At 40.3% G+C, this 18707-nt stretch overlaps 1 protein-coding gene across 1 annotated transcript; it reads right to left on the bottom strand.

Annotated features, from left to right (window-relative positions):
* Positions 1-3266: 3266 nt before the first annotated feature.
* LOC136428776 (sialin-like) lies at positions 3267-17969 on the bottom strand. Its single transcript, XM_066418523.1, has 12 exons — positions 17867-17969; positions 17286-17470; positions 16682-16781; positions 15894-16027; positions 15330-15417; positions 14848-14934; positions 12839-12975; positions 12284-12433; positions 11500-11632; positions 10848-10998; positions 4073-4166; positions 3267-3659 (listed from the first exon to the last, which is right to left on the bottom strand). Exons 1-12 carry the CDS (start codon positions 17925-17927, stop codon positions 3450-3452), a joined length of 1530 nt encoding a protein of 509 aa, XP_066274620.1. The 5' UTR covers positions 17928-17969; the 3' UTR covers positions 3267-3449.
* Between the last annotated feature and the right edge of the window lie 738 nt (positions 17970-18707).

Raw genomic sequence — 18707 nt, forward strand, 5'->3', positions numbered from 1 at the left:
CCCTAAGAAGCGCCGTCGAACGTGGTTCTAAGTCACCAAAATCGCTGTCCACCCCAAGTGGTAACGCTGTCCACGGGTAGCTTTTCCTACCCTGTTATTTTTATGAAGTTAGCGAAGTAAGCTCTTGACGGTTCTACAGTTTCGAACAGTTGGTTCGCGAATGCGTTCGAACTAACTATACTCCCGCCGGCCTTTGCGCGAGCTGTGACCAGAACACGGAAGTAACAACTGATGCTGTTCGTCGCGAGGACTGCGTGTACTACGTGTACGTGTATCATATCAGAGAACAGTGTGGTTATCGGGATTCCTTCTTCAGTGGACCAAGTACACACTTTGGTGTTTAAACAAAACAACAGCGATTCATTTCAACAAAAACTCGGTGGCCTATCGCCCATGACCCGAACACCAGCCGACTCAGCCGAACGCCAGCCGACTCGGCCGAACGCCAGCCGAGCTAGCTCCCGAATCACTCCCGAATCACTCCAACAATGGTCGGGGGAGGGTCGGGAGGCCATGTTCGGCTATGTGTAACCTAGGCTTAAATGAGTCTTAAAGGCTTGACATGTAGCCTTGGAATGACATGTTGACGAAAACATTTTGTCATCTCACAGAGTGGCGTCGATTGAAATGTCGTAAATTCCATCCTAAACCGGCATTTCATGGAACCAGATACCCTTGTGGTGGTATCTGGGCTTGTCAGAACTTTGACCTCGGATAGAACTCATCCCACAAATGTTTCTCATCAATCTTATTAAAAGTACATTTGTAGGTCCCATTATCAATCAGGGACGCTAAGGTACACTTGTCTTAAACATCTCTCACGTCTGACAGTCCCAGATCTGGGAAGGCCTGTAAACCCTCCCGTGTCATGACAGCTTTTAACAGCCCTTACAGTGGGAGTAATGCTCAAACGTACGAGCGTTCACATGGGCTTTGAAATGACGGACGCCCCTATTCACCAAATTGGCACAGATATCAATCACTTTTCAATGTTGCATTTGTATGTGTACTTATAGTCAGCGCGTCTGTAAAAGAAACAAGTTTTGAAAGCTATACGAAAGATTACGTCGATGAAGGTTAGAAATCCAGGCGATATTTCATCCAGCTGCAGGTGCTTGAGTAATTGTTTCCTTGTAAACGAAAAATTGATTTATACATAGGTATTGTGTCTCAATGTTGAGAAGGTTCATTTCTTTTGAATCAGTTTATCCATTGGGCAACTCTTTAAGGACAAACCTTGAGAGGCGATCCTCCCTCGGCGACATACCTCCCTAAGCCGGCATTAGAGAACCTTGGCCCGTGTAAAAAAATCGCCTATCAGCGCTCCCCCAAAAAATAAACCCCGCCACTCCAAGGACTCTGCGAAGGAGGCTACATACAGAGCTCCCAGTTCATCGGAGTTGTTGGCTGTATTAATACCACACCAACGTAAGCATACAAAATCTATGGTTTTGCCGTGAAACTACCATTTCTAAAGCAAGTCTTCACCTCATCATCATCATCAACTGGTTTCTGCATCTGTAGTCGTTGAAACGTCCTACAGCTGCATTCAGTCTTTCTTCGTCTTCTTCCACTGTGTCTTGCTTCTTGCGAGCTCCCTTAGCTTTTGGAGTCTCTTTTTTGTGGTAGGGGACCTCGCCCTCTGTGCTTCAGCATGCTGAGCAGATAGACACAATGTCTGCCTTTCTACCTTGTATCTGCTGAGTATTGAGAATTCCAGGGCTTTTTGCGCGGATGTGTCTTGTGGCATTCTAAGAATATGTCCAAACACAGACTAACTACATGTAGTGTAGCATTATTGACACCCATTTCACTTTAGCGGCAAATATTCAAGATACATTTGTTATGATAAGGAATAAACGAAAGAATCGTGCACAATAGAACATTCTTCTTTACTGTCGTAGTTGCACTACATCAATGTAGCGATTGGGTATGTTTATTTTGTCTGTCATATATATGTCTTGAAATAGAATAAATAATTTTACCAATTGTAAAAACACATGTTGCTCTGTCTGTGCATGCTATGTGACCAACACGTAATAAAGACATTTGAATGGCAGTCAATGCAACGGTCGACAACACAAAACATACATACTAAATTACATACTTTGGTCAATATCATAACTATAACTTTAGGGTAAAATCAACCCTCTACATCGATTCTGAATTGTAAAATAGAAATCGAGCATTTATGCACCATCAGAAGGTCAGAATTCGAAAAAGGTAACATTGATTATCAGATTTTCTTTGAAAATCCTCAAAGTAGAAACCGCATATAAGAAGATTTGGATCGATAAACTAATAGTTGAAAATGCATTCTTACATACGGCATTACAATTGGAGTACTCATATTACTTCCAGGCCATAAAGATACATTTCCATAATTCTTACATTCATTCACTTAGAATAAAACATATATAAAATCTTAGCCTGGAATCCATCCTATTCTAGGTCCAGTTCGCTCCAACGATCGCTTCCACCTATAGAATAGCCCCCCTCCCCGTCCCCATTGAAACGCAGGGAAGTGATCAAGGGATAGAGTGTTAACTAGAATATGATAAAAAATCATGGCTACAAAATCTAGCTTCCATCAAGAACATAAAATATTGTGCGTTTGACTCTTGCAGTGCCTCAAGTGGTGCTAAGGGCAGCAAGTTTCCTTGTTGTTTCAGTAGCAGGGTTATATAATCTACAGCGGTTGCTAAACCTTCCTCTTTAAAGGTGCCCTAAGCGATTTCAGGGGGTAAAACTTGAAATATTCGGGGGAAAACAATCCTGTTTGGTGAGGTTGAAATTTACATTTACTTCCCTATATTAGCACATCTGCATCATTATTTCATACTTTGGGCGTTTAGAAATAGCACAGAAGTAAGCCACAAAAGGAGTATTTTATTTATTGGGTCCCCCAAAAAATCAGCCCAGAATCCAGCAGTAACCGTTTTCTGTCGACAATTTTCGGTAACTTCCGGCCGCGTGACGTCACAATGCCCAAGCACATTGAGCCAAGACCACGAGATTATTTCTCCGGAAGCGTTCGGGACTTATCGGTCAGAATCGTGCATGTTCGGAAGATTTGAAATGATGGCTGGCCCCCAAGTACTCAGATTTTCAATGAGTTCCCACCGCACAACGGCATCACATTTTTGCTCCATGATGGTCGGTATGCGATGGGATAGTGTTATCTAAACTTACTATGGATAGAAATCAGAAAAGAATTGATTTTGAATATATGACTTTCAGCGCCCTAATATTGCTTAGGTTGTTGGAGGCGCCTCCTCAAAAACAGGACCCCCATTTTACGTTCCATCAGAAAGACGTACACAGCCCAAACAGAGATGCCCTGCCAACTATTGAACCGGGGTCTCCTAGTTAACTAATTAGAACCAGGTGCTCAACTGCGAGACTGCTTCCAGGTGAGCTACAGGTCCATCCCTTGTACATACTGTTACCTAAGTAATTATTGTTCCATCATCTTGATGCTCCTGATTCACAAGTAGACCTTTTTGTGCACTTTCGTTTTCTTGTTCTGGTTCCTCCTTAGCCCACTCCTGTACTGTTCCACTCCCCATGAGGAGAAATGTAAGCGTCCCAAAGGCATAGATTCCCCCTGCTATGTAAAATACCTTCTGCCATTGGAGTTTTCGAGATGGCCAAGTTTTCTGTAATAAATAAAGTAATGTGTATCAATGGTAAATACACACTTAATGATTTGAGTTGAGATTTCAATGCAATCTCTAGAAATAGCAACTTTCATTTACGATACAAATATCATACAGACATTTTATTGTGATCATCCTTTTTTTGCGAGTTGATACTTAATGCAATTTCTAGAAATAGCAACTTTTCTTAATGAAACATTATAAACTATAGAGTACGCATATACAGAAGAATATATTTTGTGATCATTTTCAAATTCTTTGCTGTACCAATATGTGTACATCAGTACATCAAGTGATAATACTTCAGCCTTTTTATTCACAAATCATGTATGGGCAAGAGTGACTTACTCTTAATTGTATTAATATTCATAACCATCAGGAGTTTAAAGTAAAGTGAGGCAACGCATCCTTACAGCGTGTTTGGTGAGGAAGCCCACCACTGCAGGTCCAGCGAACCCCGGGAATGTTGCGATACAGTTGGTGATGCCCATTAGAACACCTGCATGTCTGTGTGGGAGGAGAAGATCATGATCAGGGGGGCACTTTTAGATGCCTGCACAGGCTCTCTGGGTGGCTTGTGGTTTTCTATGGCTTTAGGGGCTGATCTAGGCTGTTTAATGATTGCTCATGTGTTCCTGCCACGAAGGCTATTAACCAATGGCATACCTAATAACCAATGGCATACCTACTATACATATAAGATTATGTGAGTGATCAGAAAACAGTGAAAATCAGCCCCCAAAGCCATAATGAAACCAGAGAGTCTGCACAGGAGGCACTGGTACGCACATTTCTCATTCTGAAGAGAGTGGTATACATGAACACATCTGTGATCATCATCAACAATGGATGTTTTAAAGTTTTGTAACAGGAAGCTGTAGAAAGTAAATCACCACAAGCACAACAATCATTCGTATTCTTTATCTGCCATCTGTTACCTGTGAAGTTAGTACATTTTAATAAAAGCAGATATATAGACACATGATTATGTTATTCTGTTATCATTATTGTGTGGGCTGACTAATCTCTCTTCACAGCCAGTGGCTGAATTGCGAGGAGCTTACAATTGGTGGGACTACCATTCAGCACTAACTCAGGCAACCTCAATACAAAAATTGAGCAGCCAAAGGGCTGTAGGTTTTTTTTAACCACTCGCAACAGAAAGGACCCCTACTCTACGCTAATCGAAGCTAGGTACTCATTTCCTATACAGTCAAACTTGTGAGAGCAACCACCTCTGCAAAAGGTCTACTTGGCAATTGTGACCCCTTTTTGGTGGTCTCTTGGATACTTTGTCCCATTGACACAAGTTAATGCATTCAAGAATCTATAGAGAATTGACATAGAGAGGTACATGTATATGCATTAAGAATCCAGTCTATACTGACCATCTGTCAGCATAGACTATCAGGCAATTCTGACTGAGTGTATACCTATGTGTCTTGTAAAACTGGTATATTTTACTAATGAAAATGTCCAGACATATGCATTATGTCAGTTGTTGTCTCATGCAGTTGTAACACATCACATACCTTAGCAGTAGTATCCATTATTTGAAAAGAGAAATTCCCACATGGGTACTTAATGTCATGCAGAAATGGTGAGTCTATTTCCGTCTTAATTAGCATTTCATTAGCAACGTGTGCACTACATCTGATGCACACAATATGACCTCAATTACTTTTCTTCTTCATTCTGACAGTGATGAGTTTTTAGATGATGAACTGAACTTACTGAAGCAATATGAAGAGGCAAAAAAGAGGAAAAATTGCAGCAACCCTATGACATTGGCCATTAGTACCATAATGCTGCTTTACCAACTGGATCTGTGGGCGGGGGTTCAATCCCAGGGCCAGGTCCAGCTCAGACATGTTGTAAGGGTTTGAATTCGTCATTTCAGATTCGGACGTAAAGACGGCGAACCCGTGTATGAGGGACCTTCAGGCGTCACCCACAAAAAAGAATGCAAGACACTTATCAAGAAGAGTAAGGGTGACCCAGTGTGCTTGACTAAAATGCAAGCCACAGTAAAAACCGCATTGCAGGAGTAGCTACATGAGAAAGCATTATGCTTCACATTGATCGAGGATGACAAAAGAGTACCATATGATAATTTACAAATCCAGGCTGTCTAATCAATCTAGCTTAATTTATTGTTTAGTGACCTAGTCACTCTGTAGCGTGTAGCATGATCCTGTAATAATGTACTCAATGCACACACATTTATGAATAACTACTCCATAGTTTTCAGCACCTTGGAGAGTACGTTTGTGAAGGTAAGACATCCAGGTAACAAATATATAAAGAGAATTCAAACTCTACAACTGGATACGAATTCGGAGATTTATTTCCAGACGTTTCGAGTGACATCCATCACTCTTCTTCAGCGTCACTAAAATGAACTAGCAGAACTAACCAGTCCTTATTTACAATAACTAGAAAAACCGGTTTTACATGGCAAATCACACAGTCATGCATAAGACGTATTGAAATGTAAAACAAGATCTGGAAGGTTCCTATGGTAAGACAACACCATAGGAACACTATTGTTCTTTGGTTGGGGGGAGGGCGCGGTCCCAGGTACCGGAGAGTTCTACGCGGAGTCCTCCCTTCCTGTTTAGGGTGGGGTTGTAGATCCTCTCGTAGATGGCCTCCCTGATTCCGCGTTTGTACCATCGTGGTTCACGATCCAGGACGTCCGTTGTCTCCAGTCTGAATGAGTGTCCCTTGTTATGTTTCATGTGATGGTAGATGGCCGATGAGTACTTGCTTGCTGTAGCCCTGCAATGTTGGTCATATCTTGTCTTCAGAGGTTGGCTGGTCTCTCCAATGTAGGTGTCGCGGCACTGCGGATGTTCACACTTAAGTCTATAGATGACATCAGATTTGATGTGTTTGCGTACGCGGTCCTTGGGATGGACCAGTTTCTGTCTGAGGGTAGAGTAGGGTTTGAAGCTGGTGGCGATGTTGAAACCTTGAAGGATACGCCGGAGTTTCTCTGACACTCCTCGGATGTACGGAATAGTGGCATTCGCTGTTGTCTTCCTCTTCTGCATATGTTTCTGGTTTGAAGGTTTCTTGGATTCATCAGTCGGCTTGAGTGCTTTGTGAAAAGTCCATCGTTTGTAGCCACACTTGCTCAAGGCGTTCTCAAGGTGTTTGTGCTCGTTGGATTTGGCTTCCTCTGAAGTGATGATGGTGTCGGCTCGGTGAAACAGGGTTTTGATGACACCCAGTTTCTGTTCCAAGGGGTGGTGGGACTGGAAGGCTAGGTACAGTTCTGGTTCGTGCTGTTGGAGAGTACAGTTCTGGTTCGTGCTGTTCTGGTTCGTGCTGTTTAAAAGTATCTACTGTATTTCAAAGTTTCCATGTATCAATCATAACCCACACAAAGCATGATTGTTATCTCTCCTCCAGCAGTTCCTTGAAGTCGAACATTAAAGCCCACACTCCCATCATGATGACTGATACAGATCCTTAGGAGGAGACCCTGGTGTCTAAAAAGCCATCAAGATTGAGTCATCAACTTGATGTTGTACATGTGTCACAATTTGGATGCCCAAGAGTGATCCTATGATCTACAACTGGTTCTGTTGATGCAGTACCGGATATCTGTTTTCCTCTATTGTTTCTTAGAAGTCAGGCATCTGGAAAAGCCCAACTGTTAATGCTGTGACTCATGGAAAATATCAAAGGGCAACCTAAATTCATTACTGGATTTTGCAATGATCATCAATGATCAACAAATTGCTGACAAGTTGACGAAGTTTCTTTAGGGTGGGATGTGATCTAAAGTTGTTATGAGTATGGTGCAATTTCACACTTGTAACAAATTAGAAAAATAACTTCTGAGACTGAATTGACAAATTAGAAAAATTACTTCTGATACTTAATTGACAACAATAGTTCACGCACGTTTCAACAAAGAGACGGTACAATCTTTCATTCTAGAATTAAGCATGTGTAAATTTAAATCACATGACAGAGAATGTCCAGTTCAGGCTATGAAAATCTTAGCTGACCAACACCTGACCAACAAGGGATCATTTTACCAGATTGAATGTATTTTTCGAGATAAACAAGACAGTACTAGATATAAATCATAATAATGCAGTGCATCAAAAAGGTATTTTTAGATCCTGCCAAAATCAATTTCATTAATTTTCATCTTTTATAACTGTAACTTTCCAGGTAAATAAGACAAATTTGCTTCTATGCAATAACATCTAGAGTGCTAGATATAAATCAAAATGATGCAGCGCATCAAAAAGGTATTTTTAGATCCTGCAAAATTTGATTTCATCAATACTTATCTTCATCATCTTTCTCACTGTAACTTCCGGGCAAATAAGACAAATCTGCTGCCATACAGCAAAATTTGTGCCAGTGTATATATAGCAAAATGAAGCAAGTTATCAAAAAGGTATGTTTCAGATTGTGACAACTTCAATTTCATTGTCATAATTTTTTTTATATTCACCATCTTTCTCACTTAACTTCTTCAAATTCCAAACCAAAGTTAGACATATTTTCTACCATACAATAAAATTTAGTGTGCTACATGTACATGATTTATAAAGCAAGATAAGGTAAGTCATAAAAAGGTATTCTTAATGATTTCATTAAAGATTTTCATTGCAGTTTTTGATGACAATTACCTGGTCAAAATTGATATACCTGGAAATTATCAATGGCGAATTCAGCACTTCTTGAAATAGTCTAATCTAAATGAATAGTGTACTAGTCTAATCTAAATGAATAGTGTACTTTGCCATTGTCAAAGTGGCAAAAGTGGGTCAGCTGATATCAGCTAGCATAGTGTCATACTAGTGTAATGTCAATAATCCCTTCATAAGAAGGACAGATTCCATGGATTAAGAGTTTAAGAGTTTAACTCCTTACTAAACACACGTCAAAAGATAACGGTTTAAAAATGCTAATTTCTCACCCTCTGATTGGGAAGCTGCAAAGGCTAATGAAACAGTGGAAGTGCACTACTTATTACGTGGTCCTGTGGGGTTGGTGGCACATATGGCCAAACTGAGTAATGAGCCGGGATCTACATGGGATTATCTGTTTCCATTAAAGTGTTAAACCTAATTATCATCCCATAGACACGTTGTGTTAGGTAGATTATCTTGTATACTTCACCGAAGTTCTGGATGTAAGATGATAATGATGATGATGTTAGGCAACATCTTGACTATTTGCTGTTTGAGGGTCATTGATGACGTAAAATTCAGGATCAATTGTTATAACGGATGCATTGTAGAGGTTGGCAACACTAACAGCGTTTCAAAATGAATGCTAATGTTGCATAGAGCATGCTCTCAACCACAGACACTGAGGTTCAATTCTTCCCAAAGTAATCTCCAAGCAGATATTAGGAGGCAAGATTGTTACATTTTCCTTTAGTTAGTTGCCCGTTTCTGTCACAAACTGCCTCCCTAACGTGGAACGTGCTAGGAAACGATAGGAAACAGGCTGCTAGGAAAACGTAAAAATTCTATTCCCAGACTACTCCATCTGATCTTCTGGAGAATCTTAGTACTCAAAACAGGTAGAGGACGTCAGTATCTCAAGCCTGTATCTTGTCATGCTCCCCAAAAGTAGCAAACTTTTTTGTTGCTTGTAAAAAAAGGTTAAATATAATATCTATAAAAGTAACATAACGCAACCCACACTGACACAGCATGTGGAGGGTTTTATAGACAAATGATTGTTATTCATGGAGACGTTGGTTTCAAACACAGTCGTAAAGGTCATATGTGAAATCTTCTCTCAAACTGATGTGACATTTCCTATTGAGGCACGTTTACATCTGGCTGTCAGCTTCCATCAAATTGGGTTCGTATTTCTGATAATCTGACAAGGCAAAGCTACTTCAAAGGAAGAATCAATGCTAATTGTTTAAACAAAGCAAAGCAGCAAGACATAGATAAAAAATTAAGCAACACTGAAAACTGTACATGGAGCAATCCTATTACTATATATGTAATAACATAAATTATGCTTAAGCCCAAAATGGGTAGATTAACACTTTTCCAAGTACCTTAGCTATACGCCAAATAGTCAAGCAACTGGTTATGATTTTGGAAACGGATTTCGGGGACCATTTCCAAAATGATATCCAGTTGCTTGAGTAACTACTATTTGGCGTATCTTATTACCTGGATGTCTAACTTTCATCAACGTACCTTAGCTATAGTTTACAGAAGGAATATTTACAGCCTTGTCTAAGCTGATCAAACAACATCAGAGAGTGTTGTAACAGTATAAGTTGTTGATATTAATGACATTGGGGAATATAATGTAAAGTAGAACACTTCAAGGGAGAAGACCGAAAGCTTTATGTTATATTCTCAAACAGAATTAAAGCTCGAATTCTTCTTTGATGAATGAGAGGACCATGATGACTTGTCAGATTCCAAATGAACAAAGAGAAGGGTTGGATGAAGGAACAGTCAGATGGCTTGGGCATCATTGGTGTGGTTGAAATATGATGGCTGATTGATAAGCATGATGATGAAAGGACAGTCTCACACTTCTGACAACGTCTGCTTCTGTCAGTTAAAAGTTGAGCCTGAGCTTACAGATTAATGCAGAAACACATCAAAGTGCTTTCGAGTAATGGATGTGCACTGATGCACGCTGAGTGTTTTTGCAATTAGTGGAGGCTTTCAAAACTTAATTATACTAAAACTTTGTATGACATACTAAAAGATGTACTAAAAAGATATTTGTTTGTGGATGTACAAACTATCCAGGTATCCAGGTTTATTCTAGTTCCATTTTATCCCCTTATCTCTTCAAAAAGCAGAATAGTCCAGCACCCATTAACAGAGAAACTATTAGCATGTTCATCCAAAATATGGGCAAGAATTCTTATTGGCATAGTCTCCATAACTAGACGTGAAATGGAGGTACCATGTTTAAGGAGAGCCACACCTCAAGCATGTTAAAAAAACCTCCACACCTATCAAAAAGAGTAGGGGTCATTCATGGTGTGAGTGGATCAAATGAATCTGTCTGGATGTGCAGCTAATGTACTTCTTAGTACAAACCTGGTGTGTTATGCCATGAGGTGGTATCCCGGGTATGCAATGACAAACAAACAAACAAACAAACGAACAAACAAACCACCAAACAAACAAACAAACCACCAAACAAACAAACAAACAAACAAACCTAGGAGCGATGTCCAGATGGTTGATCTGGAAGCCTGACATGCCCAGCCCACTGGAGGCGATCCCTATGGTGAGGAACAAGACTCCCAGGTACTGTTGGTGGCAGCTCACATAGCCTGCCAACACCAGGAAAACACCTTGAAGCAACATACCTGTCACATAGGAGAGAGATCAACAGATGTAACTTTCTTGTTGACGAACATTCTTTCTCACTCAGCAAAATCATAGTCTACAATACATGTCACCTAATGCATGTCAGATTGTTCAGAGATGCCAGTGACAATTTTTGTTATCAACTTGATAAAAATTGGGAAAACACACATTACAATGTAACCATAATAGACACAACATTTCTCAAAAGTATTTTGCACTTGGTAAAATTGAACCTCTTCCCTTCCTTTTTCTACCAAAGGAATCCTGATAGACAGACTTTGGATACAGCAGTGCACCTAGCAGTTAGCTCTTGTACTGCAGCTTTTCAGACATAATTTGTAGATGAAACAAGAATATATAATATGTGAAAATAATCCAAGACTAATCTACTGACCTAAGTCAACAGAGGGTCTATTGACAGTTAAACACAGAAATACACTGAAACATATTTTATGATTCTTACAAGTTGACCTTCAACTTTCATTTAACCTTCAGCTTACCCGAACTGTTGAACAGCTTCCTGACAGCAGCTGTGCTGAGCAGCTGCTTTTCCCTGAGCTTGTCAGCCAGCTGTCCTCCCAACACCTGCACCAGCCACATGCACAGGTACGGGACGGCTGACAGGAAACCATCCTAGTCATTGCCAAAAAAGAAATTATCAATCTTCATTTCAAGCCATATACTGTAACCTCCATTAATATCAATCTGCCAGGTTACATAAATCCTCCACTTTAAAAAACAGTGGGTTTGAGAGATCTGTAGTGCAGTGCCCCCAGGTATACTCAGCTTAGCTATACAGGAGTGCATTATACTGGGGGACGTTGGGTTGGATTTGTTTGGATGTATCTTTAATTTCAGGGTGGCAAAATTATGAACCCTTGTTATGTTACTTAGTAGATGTTACACATCTAGAACTACATGTATAACAGTTACCTCCACACTTTAACTAATGACATTATGTTTTCATACATTTTATGTTTTCATTTCTGACTGGTTATCACACATGATCTCTTCTTTAAAATCTAGACTGACTTTAATTCTGACAACCAATGTACATGTGTATGAAGGTCAAGTCAAGACTCTCCATTGGTTTTTAAATCATCATAATTGAGATCACTAAAGTCATTTTAACCTTAAGCACACTGAAGTAGCCGCTTGGCACCTAATCCCCTATTGGTTACAGAGTTGTGCAGTGGGGAGAAGGTTAAATGGCTTGGTTGTAATCCGAGACAATGAAGTTGTCAAAGAACATCTGTGTGAAACCAAACAGTAAGAACAAAACACCTGTGTGAGATCAAACAGCAGTATCTCCTTCATGTAAGTAGGCAGGTTGGTGGACAGGGTGTAGGTGCCCCAGTTGAAGCAGATGTGCGTTATGATGAGGCCCCACACAGGCACAGAGGTGGCAAAGGACAGCCAAGGAGTAGAGGTAGTCTGTAATAACATATTAAACATCTTGATCACTGAATTATGTATAATATGAAATTTTCAAGCAAATGCCAAATATGCCATTAGTTTAAGCTGCATAAATCTCTGATTTAAATGTAACTCACAGTGGTAATATTATCACAATAGTGAGCTACCCACAATGATTTGCATAATACTAATCTTATTCAATGCATATTGGCAGGTTGAACTGCTCTCAAATCTTGGCACCTATATAATTGTAACAGTGTGGTTAAAGCGCCACTTATATTGACCAGTCTAACTGGTCTGGTAAGTGCATTGGGTTTATGCCCCGGGGGGCCCGGTTCGATTCCCGGGACCTGGACACTGTACTGCTCGTCCTGTGCATTTCATAATCTATAATCGCAGACAACTGAGTGAATGCAGTTCTACCTTTGATAATGATGTCCCTTCCCTGAGCAGTGATTGTTCAATGTATTCCCTTTCTATGTTAGAGATTCTGGGGTGGTCTCTGGGAGTGTTGAACACCATGAACATCCATGCAACAAACCATAGACAGCCGAGAGTACCTGTATCATAATGCAAAATGTATCATGGACATAACATATAGGGTTATCCTATAAATTCATATACATACATACGTATCTATACACATAAAACATATGAGTGTAACTTACTTGTGACCAGTGTTCTCGCCAGCCTGAAATTTTTACCCGTCATTCAATTTTGCTTGAGAGAAGAACATATCGAGCGACGAAGGTGCGAGGCGTCGCGCCGGAGGCGTGACCATTCTAGGGGGGTCCGGGGGTATTCTCCCCCGGAAAATTTTGGAATCTAGACCCTCTGAAACGCTATTTCCTGCATTTCGAGGGGCAAATTTCCTGGTAGAATAAGCTTAGTTCAATGACATCTCTTTCGGTGAAAAATTACACAAGGGTTTCACAGACTTAATTTTGGGGGGAGGCGTGCCGTCATCGCGGTAAGATCGAATGTTCACGCACAAGCTACATTTCTATGTTGTATACAATCGGCAAAGAAAAGAAAATCAAGCACAACAAAATTTTATTACGTATCTACGTCCTACAAAAAATACACACAGAATAAGTCGGCAAAAATAAAATTTTTCAACACTTGTCCCGTATGCTCCCTGTAATTATTGAACACAATGAGGAATTTGACACCCTACTTTGAGAAAGAACGCCATAAAGACGTCCAGTTTTTTCTCCCATGTTTTCCACGGTTAATTTCTCCGGTAACCGCACTGAATGTCTTCAAAAGTTGTCGATTCAAGCCTTCCAACAGCCGCTTTGTCGTGCGATCCTTGCGATCCCGCCATTCCCCTAACATCTCGCAAATTCACGCTTAGCTGAAATCTCGCGAGTAGGGAGACTCGCATGTCATTGGTCGGTTTTTCTTGACGCGACGGAGACGAGCACTGTGATTGGTGGAATAGAATATCCGACGCCTGTTTACCATTTCTTACGGAAAGAAAGCGCATGCAACTCAGCCGCCGCGGCTTGAAACTTTGATAATGTTTTACAGATTACAGAAAGCCTGATAGCTCACTATAGGAATATTTCTGAATTTTTAGGCTTCTTTGATAACAAAAACTGACGGTGAACCGAGAGGGACAAAACAGAAATAAACGTCAGCCCGATGCGACCAGCCAAAACTGTGGGGAGGGCGGCGCATGACGCCGAGTTTTCGGCGGCCACCAAATATTACTAGCAACCACCACGGCGCTCTTTGTGTGTGGCTGGGGTTGTCGCCAGCGGGCATTAGAAATAAATCTAGATCACCCTCGTCGCGAACTTCCGGTGATCCCTTGGAGTTTTTGCAAAATTCTAAACTCTGTCTAAATATCTTTACACACCGAGTTTTGTCCATTAAAAATGAAGGGTTGGGCAAAAATTGTGTCCGTCATGAGCGACAAAAACCCGTCAAATGACGGGAGGACGGGCGCTGGCGAGAACACTGCTTGTGACAGTTATGAAATTTTCATTTTCGTTGCCTGTGTAATATAAACAGGACATCTATCTTCCGAAAATAATTTCATTTATCCATTTAACCATTTGCACACAGACAAAACGATACAATATGTCCATAGATCTACATGGTTAACAATGAGCAGATTATATTTAGACTGAGTAGAGCGCTTTGGACTAATTCTTGTAGGCTTTTACAGCTTACATTTGATATTATATGAACAACTTTTATGTTACAAAATGGATGGTAATAATGACCCCTGCATGGGTCTTCATGTATCATTGAAAACTGAAAAATCTTGGGATTCATTCCAAATATCTTGAGACTCTATGAAAAATCTTGAGATGTTTTGACTTTAATCATATGCTTTGAAAGATCTCAAGATGATTTAAAAATATCTAAAGATATTTTGAAAAGATAATATTATATATTTGTCCATGATAAGTGGATCTTACCAAATGAATAGAAGACCACAGGCCAGCCAAAACGTTGACACAGAATGCCTGATACAGGGAGGGCTAGCATTATGCCAAGGTTTCCACCTGTAGTTGGGACATACATTTCAAGAGAATACATACAGTTGGACATCACAGAAAAAGTCATCATCATCATAGTGAATTAGTCATACAGACACTAACATTGAGTGATAGAGCTTTTATTCATACTGTGCTGGCATATCAGTGATGAATATACATTGATTCTACTTTCGATTCTATACTTAATTATTGTGATATTTCAAATTCCCAGGAAAAAGTAGAAAAAAGTTGCATAATTTATTTAGCTTTCTGTTCATTGAACATTTCAACTCATACATGACAGGCCTTCATTGATGACATTTATCTATCTCACCAAAGACTTAGATTGTAAACAGTTTACCATTTACAGTAAATAACACCATTTATTTGAACAAGAACAACTATATCTTGACACACTGTACCTGACAGTGAAATAGTTGCCAGCTTGCTTCTCTCTATTGGTGGTGCCCAGCTCCTCCACATGGCATGCATGGCTGGGAACAGAACTCCCTACAGATATGGGGGACAGGTGGGTGTGTTGTACACTGTTAAAACTCTATTTTCTGTTAGTGATAATGGTATTGATACAACGTTAACAATGTACAATGTCTCTGAAAGTTACAGATATGCCAGGGTCTAAGTCAAACATGTGAATGTAGATTTTAAAATTAGCCATAATATCAGATAAGTAATCAATTAAGAACAATGAAAATATTTCCAAGATGTGAATGATATGGTTGACCATTTTAGATATATTGTCAACCCATCAGCCATACTTGCACAGTCATGTATGTCAATAGATTATTGCCTCCTTTGCTTCATTTTTAAAGTCTTTAAGCTACTGCAACGCATTTCTAAGACAAAGGATGGATAGATCTCGGGCTGTATGAGCTATACTTAGAGACCCTGATGTACTTTTATGGCATTTTCAATCAAACTTTTTCTGTGATTATGGATCAAACTTTTTCTGAGACCACAAATCTGACCTCTGCCAGCCCTTCAGCCACGCGGACAGCGATGAGCAGCCACTTGGCTGTGCGTGCTGCCAGGGGTGTCAGCAAGGTGAAGACAGCTGTGAACAGGATCCCCAGCCCAAACACCAGCTTCCCTCCAAACCGACCTGCAGGACAACACAACAGGCTAAGAATATTCTCATGGCACTATTTAACGTCTAGTTCTTAACATTAGTTGTTGTCAGTTCAATAGGAAGAACATCTTTAAAACATAACATTTTTTGGCACCAGAAGACAGGTGTAGACAATGTAGAATTGAGCACTGACCTGTCATGCCTTGCCAGACATAATCACTTTGCATTCTTTAAAATGAAAGAGAGAGACAAAAATTGTGGTTGCACCTTGTCAATATACAGACAGATTTCCCACCTCCAATTAGTTCATATATTGTACATAAATCCCTCTTACCTCTCATTACTACAATGTACAAAATGTATAGAAGGATTTTAGATCGCTATTGGATGTGCTACAAAAATTTGTTTTAAGCCTGTCACACAGTTGACGAGCTTCGGCCACATTTGTTGAACACCAGAAAGTCGCTTAATCTCAAAATTGCAGAGTCACACTTATACTTTGCCTCAAAGTTTACCCTTCACATTGAACAGTGGTCATAATGACCTGTGAACATGGACAAATCCCCAAAAATAGCATGACGATCGAAATCAGATGGTGTAGAAGGTGCCATTTAGAGCACACATTGTGGGATTGATTTTCCTGCTGTGTGACCCAACCATTATACAGTGTTGGTGATGTGTCCTTACCTGCCAGCCAGCCAGCGGGGATCTGTGTGAAGATGTATCCATAGTAGAACGCCCCCAAGATGGTGTTCTGGGTGGTGGCGTCCCAGCCAAACTCCGCTGGCTATTCATGCATCATAGGTAAAGAGATGGATTATTTACAGACTCTTGCCTGGTGAAATGAACATTCTTTTTTCATGCATCTGATGCTGGATGAATGATAAAATGTGTAAATGGATTTAGGAGGTAACCCCCACAAAATTAAACTGTATTAAATGATGTCAATGTAATCCACTAAACGACCAGACATTGACTTCAGTAAGATAAAAAATGCTCTGCAAGTTTTCCTCAATTCTAGCAGAAAAGTCCTTTGGCCAGGCACATCCAGTCAATAAATTTGTTTTGCACTATTGACGGGATTTTCCTGTCAATAAGACATTTTCTTGCACTATTGACATGAATTGAATCAGAAGCCAAAGAATGTCATCTGGGCATACCTTACAGTCTTTTATAATAATCTTTTCCTGTCAATATGACTTTTCCTGTCAATAGCCATACCCTTCTTGGATTGTCATCTGTCCATTTCTACTAATTCAAGTATCATTATCACTTGAAAAGATGTTCTCACCTCGTCATTATGGGTGACATTCACATTCGGTATACAGTCTTCTGAGCCATTGAGAGCTGGTTGCTGGGTGTGGTTGACCATGGCAACCAGTGCGATGGTGAGGTTGACCCTCATGGTGTAGGCATTGAGGAAGCCCAGAGTGGACATGATGGCCAGGCCATACCGACAGGATGTCCAGACTGGGACTAAGGACATAGTGCAGATAATAGTTTACATCTGGACATTAAAAAACCTTTACTGAAGAAATTAGTACTAATTTCTTTATAGAGCTAGGCCAACGCTAAAAACTATGTGCATTAACATCCTGTTTCATTATTAAGGGAAAAGTTTATACTTTAACTAGAAATTGCCAAATTACCAATCTGAATGAACGAACAACACATCAAAACGTGAAGCTAAAGAACAGCTACCTGCAATCTTTGTCAATCTAAACTACTGCCCCTCCCCATCATGAATGGGAAATGTTGAAAATTGGCTTGCAGCTTCTTCTGATTTCACCCCTGCATTTGACTACATCCTACACTACATATCAGTAGACTGTGGATGACCACAAACACGTGATAAGTTTAATAAAGGCAAACCTTTCTCTGAAGAGCTTCTTGATTTCTCCTTGTCGAGTAAAGGTTCAGATTCGTCCGCCATGATGTTTGACAGCTGATTGTGGTCACGTGGGCAAACAAACGCACGTGGCCAAAGTCCACCTGTTGATTGTCTCCAAGCAGATGTTTGGTTCGGCTTGCACACGGTTTAAGTCTACTTCAGTTTTATTTTAGGTATGAGGGAAACTGAAGTTTTCGTGGTGTTTTAGATTCGCAGTTGAAACTGCAGGGGTAATGAATTGGAAACGCATATTAGCGGAGACGTACATGTACCCCGAAAATGAAACCGCCGAAAGTTTTCAGATTTGCAGTAGTCAGTTTATACCGACATAACTTATAAGCGACGTCAACATCATTTCAATTAATCAGGTTTGCAGGTTTACGTATTGCGTAACACACAAAATGGACAAACTCTTAGCCGGCCAACAGAAATCTTCCTGTTGCTATGCTCAATCATGTGACCTCCAATCCTTAATTTACTGGCCTGGTCCGGACCGGTTTGACCCGGAAAGGTTTCTGGACGCGGAAGGGAACATCGCCAACAAGAATGAATGAATCTTTCCTGACTTTTTCAGCATGTAGTTATCAGGCTTGAATATGTCATTATTGAACGTATTGCTCCTTTTTATTTCCATGCCGACGTGTGTGTCTTGGTGAGCAGCTGGCCAGGATGGAACTTTTCCTCTTCTTTCCGAATTCGACCCTGCTGCAGTCCTTCGCCTTTAAGACGCCAGAGTAAGAAGACTTGTGATAAATGATGAAACCAGAATAGGACTTGTGAAGAAAAATAAAACCAAAATGAGGACTTGTGATGAAAACGAGA

The sequence above is a fragment of the Branchiostoma lanceolatum genome, chromosome 2, assembly GCF_035083965.1.
Source record: "Branchiostoma lanceolatum isolate klBraLanc5 chromosome 2, klBraLanc5.hap2, whole genome shotgun sequence".
In the NCBI taxonomy this organism is placed as follows: Eukaryota; Metazoa; Chordata; class Leptocardii; order Amphioxiformes; family Branchiostomatidae; genus Branchiostoma; species Branchiostoma lanceolatum.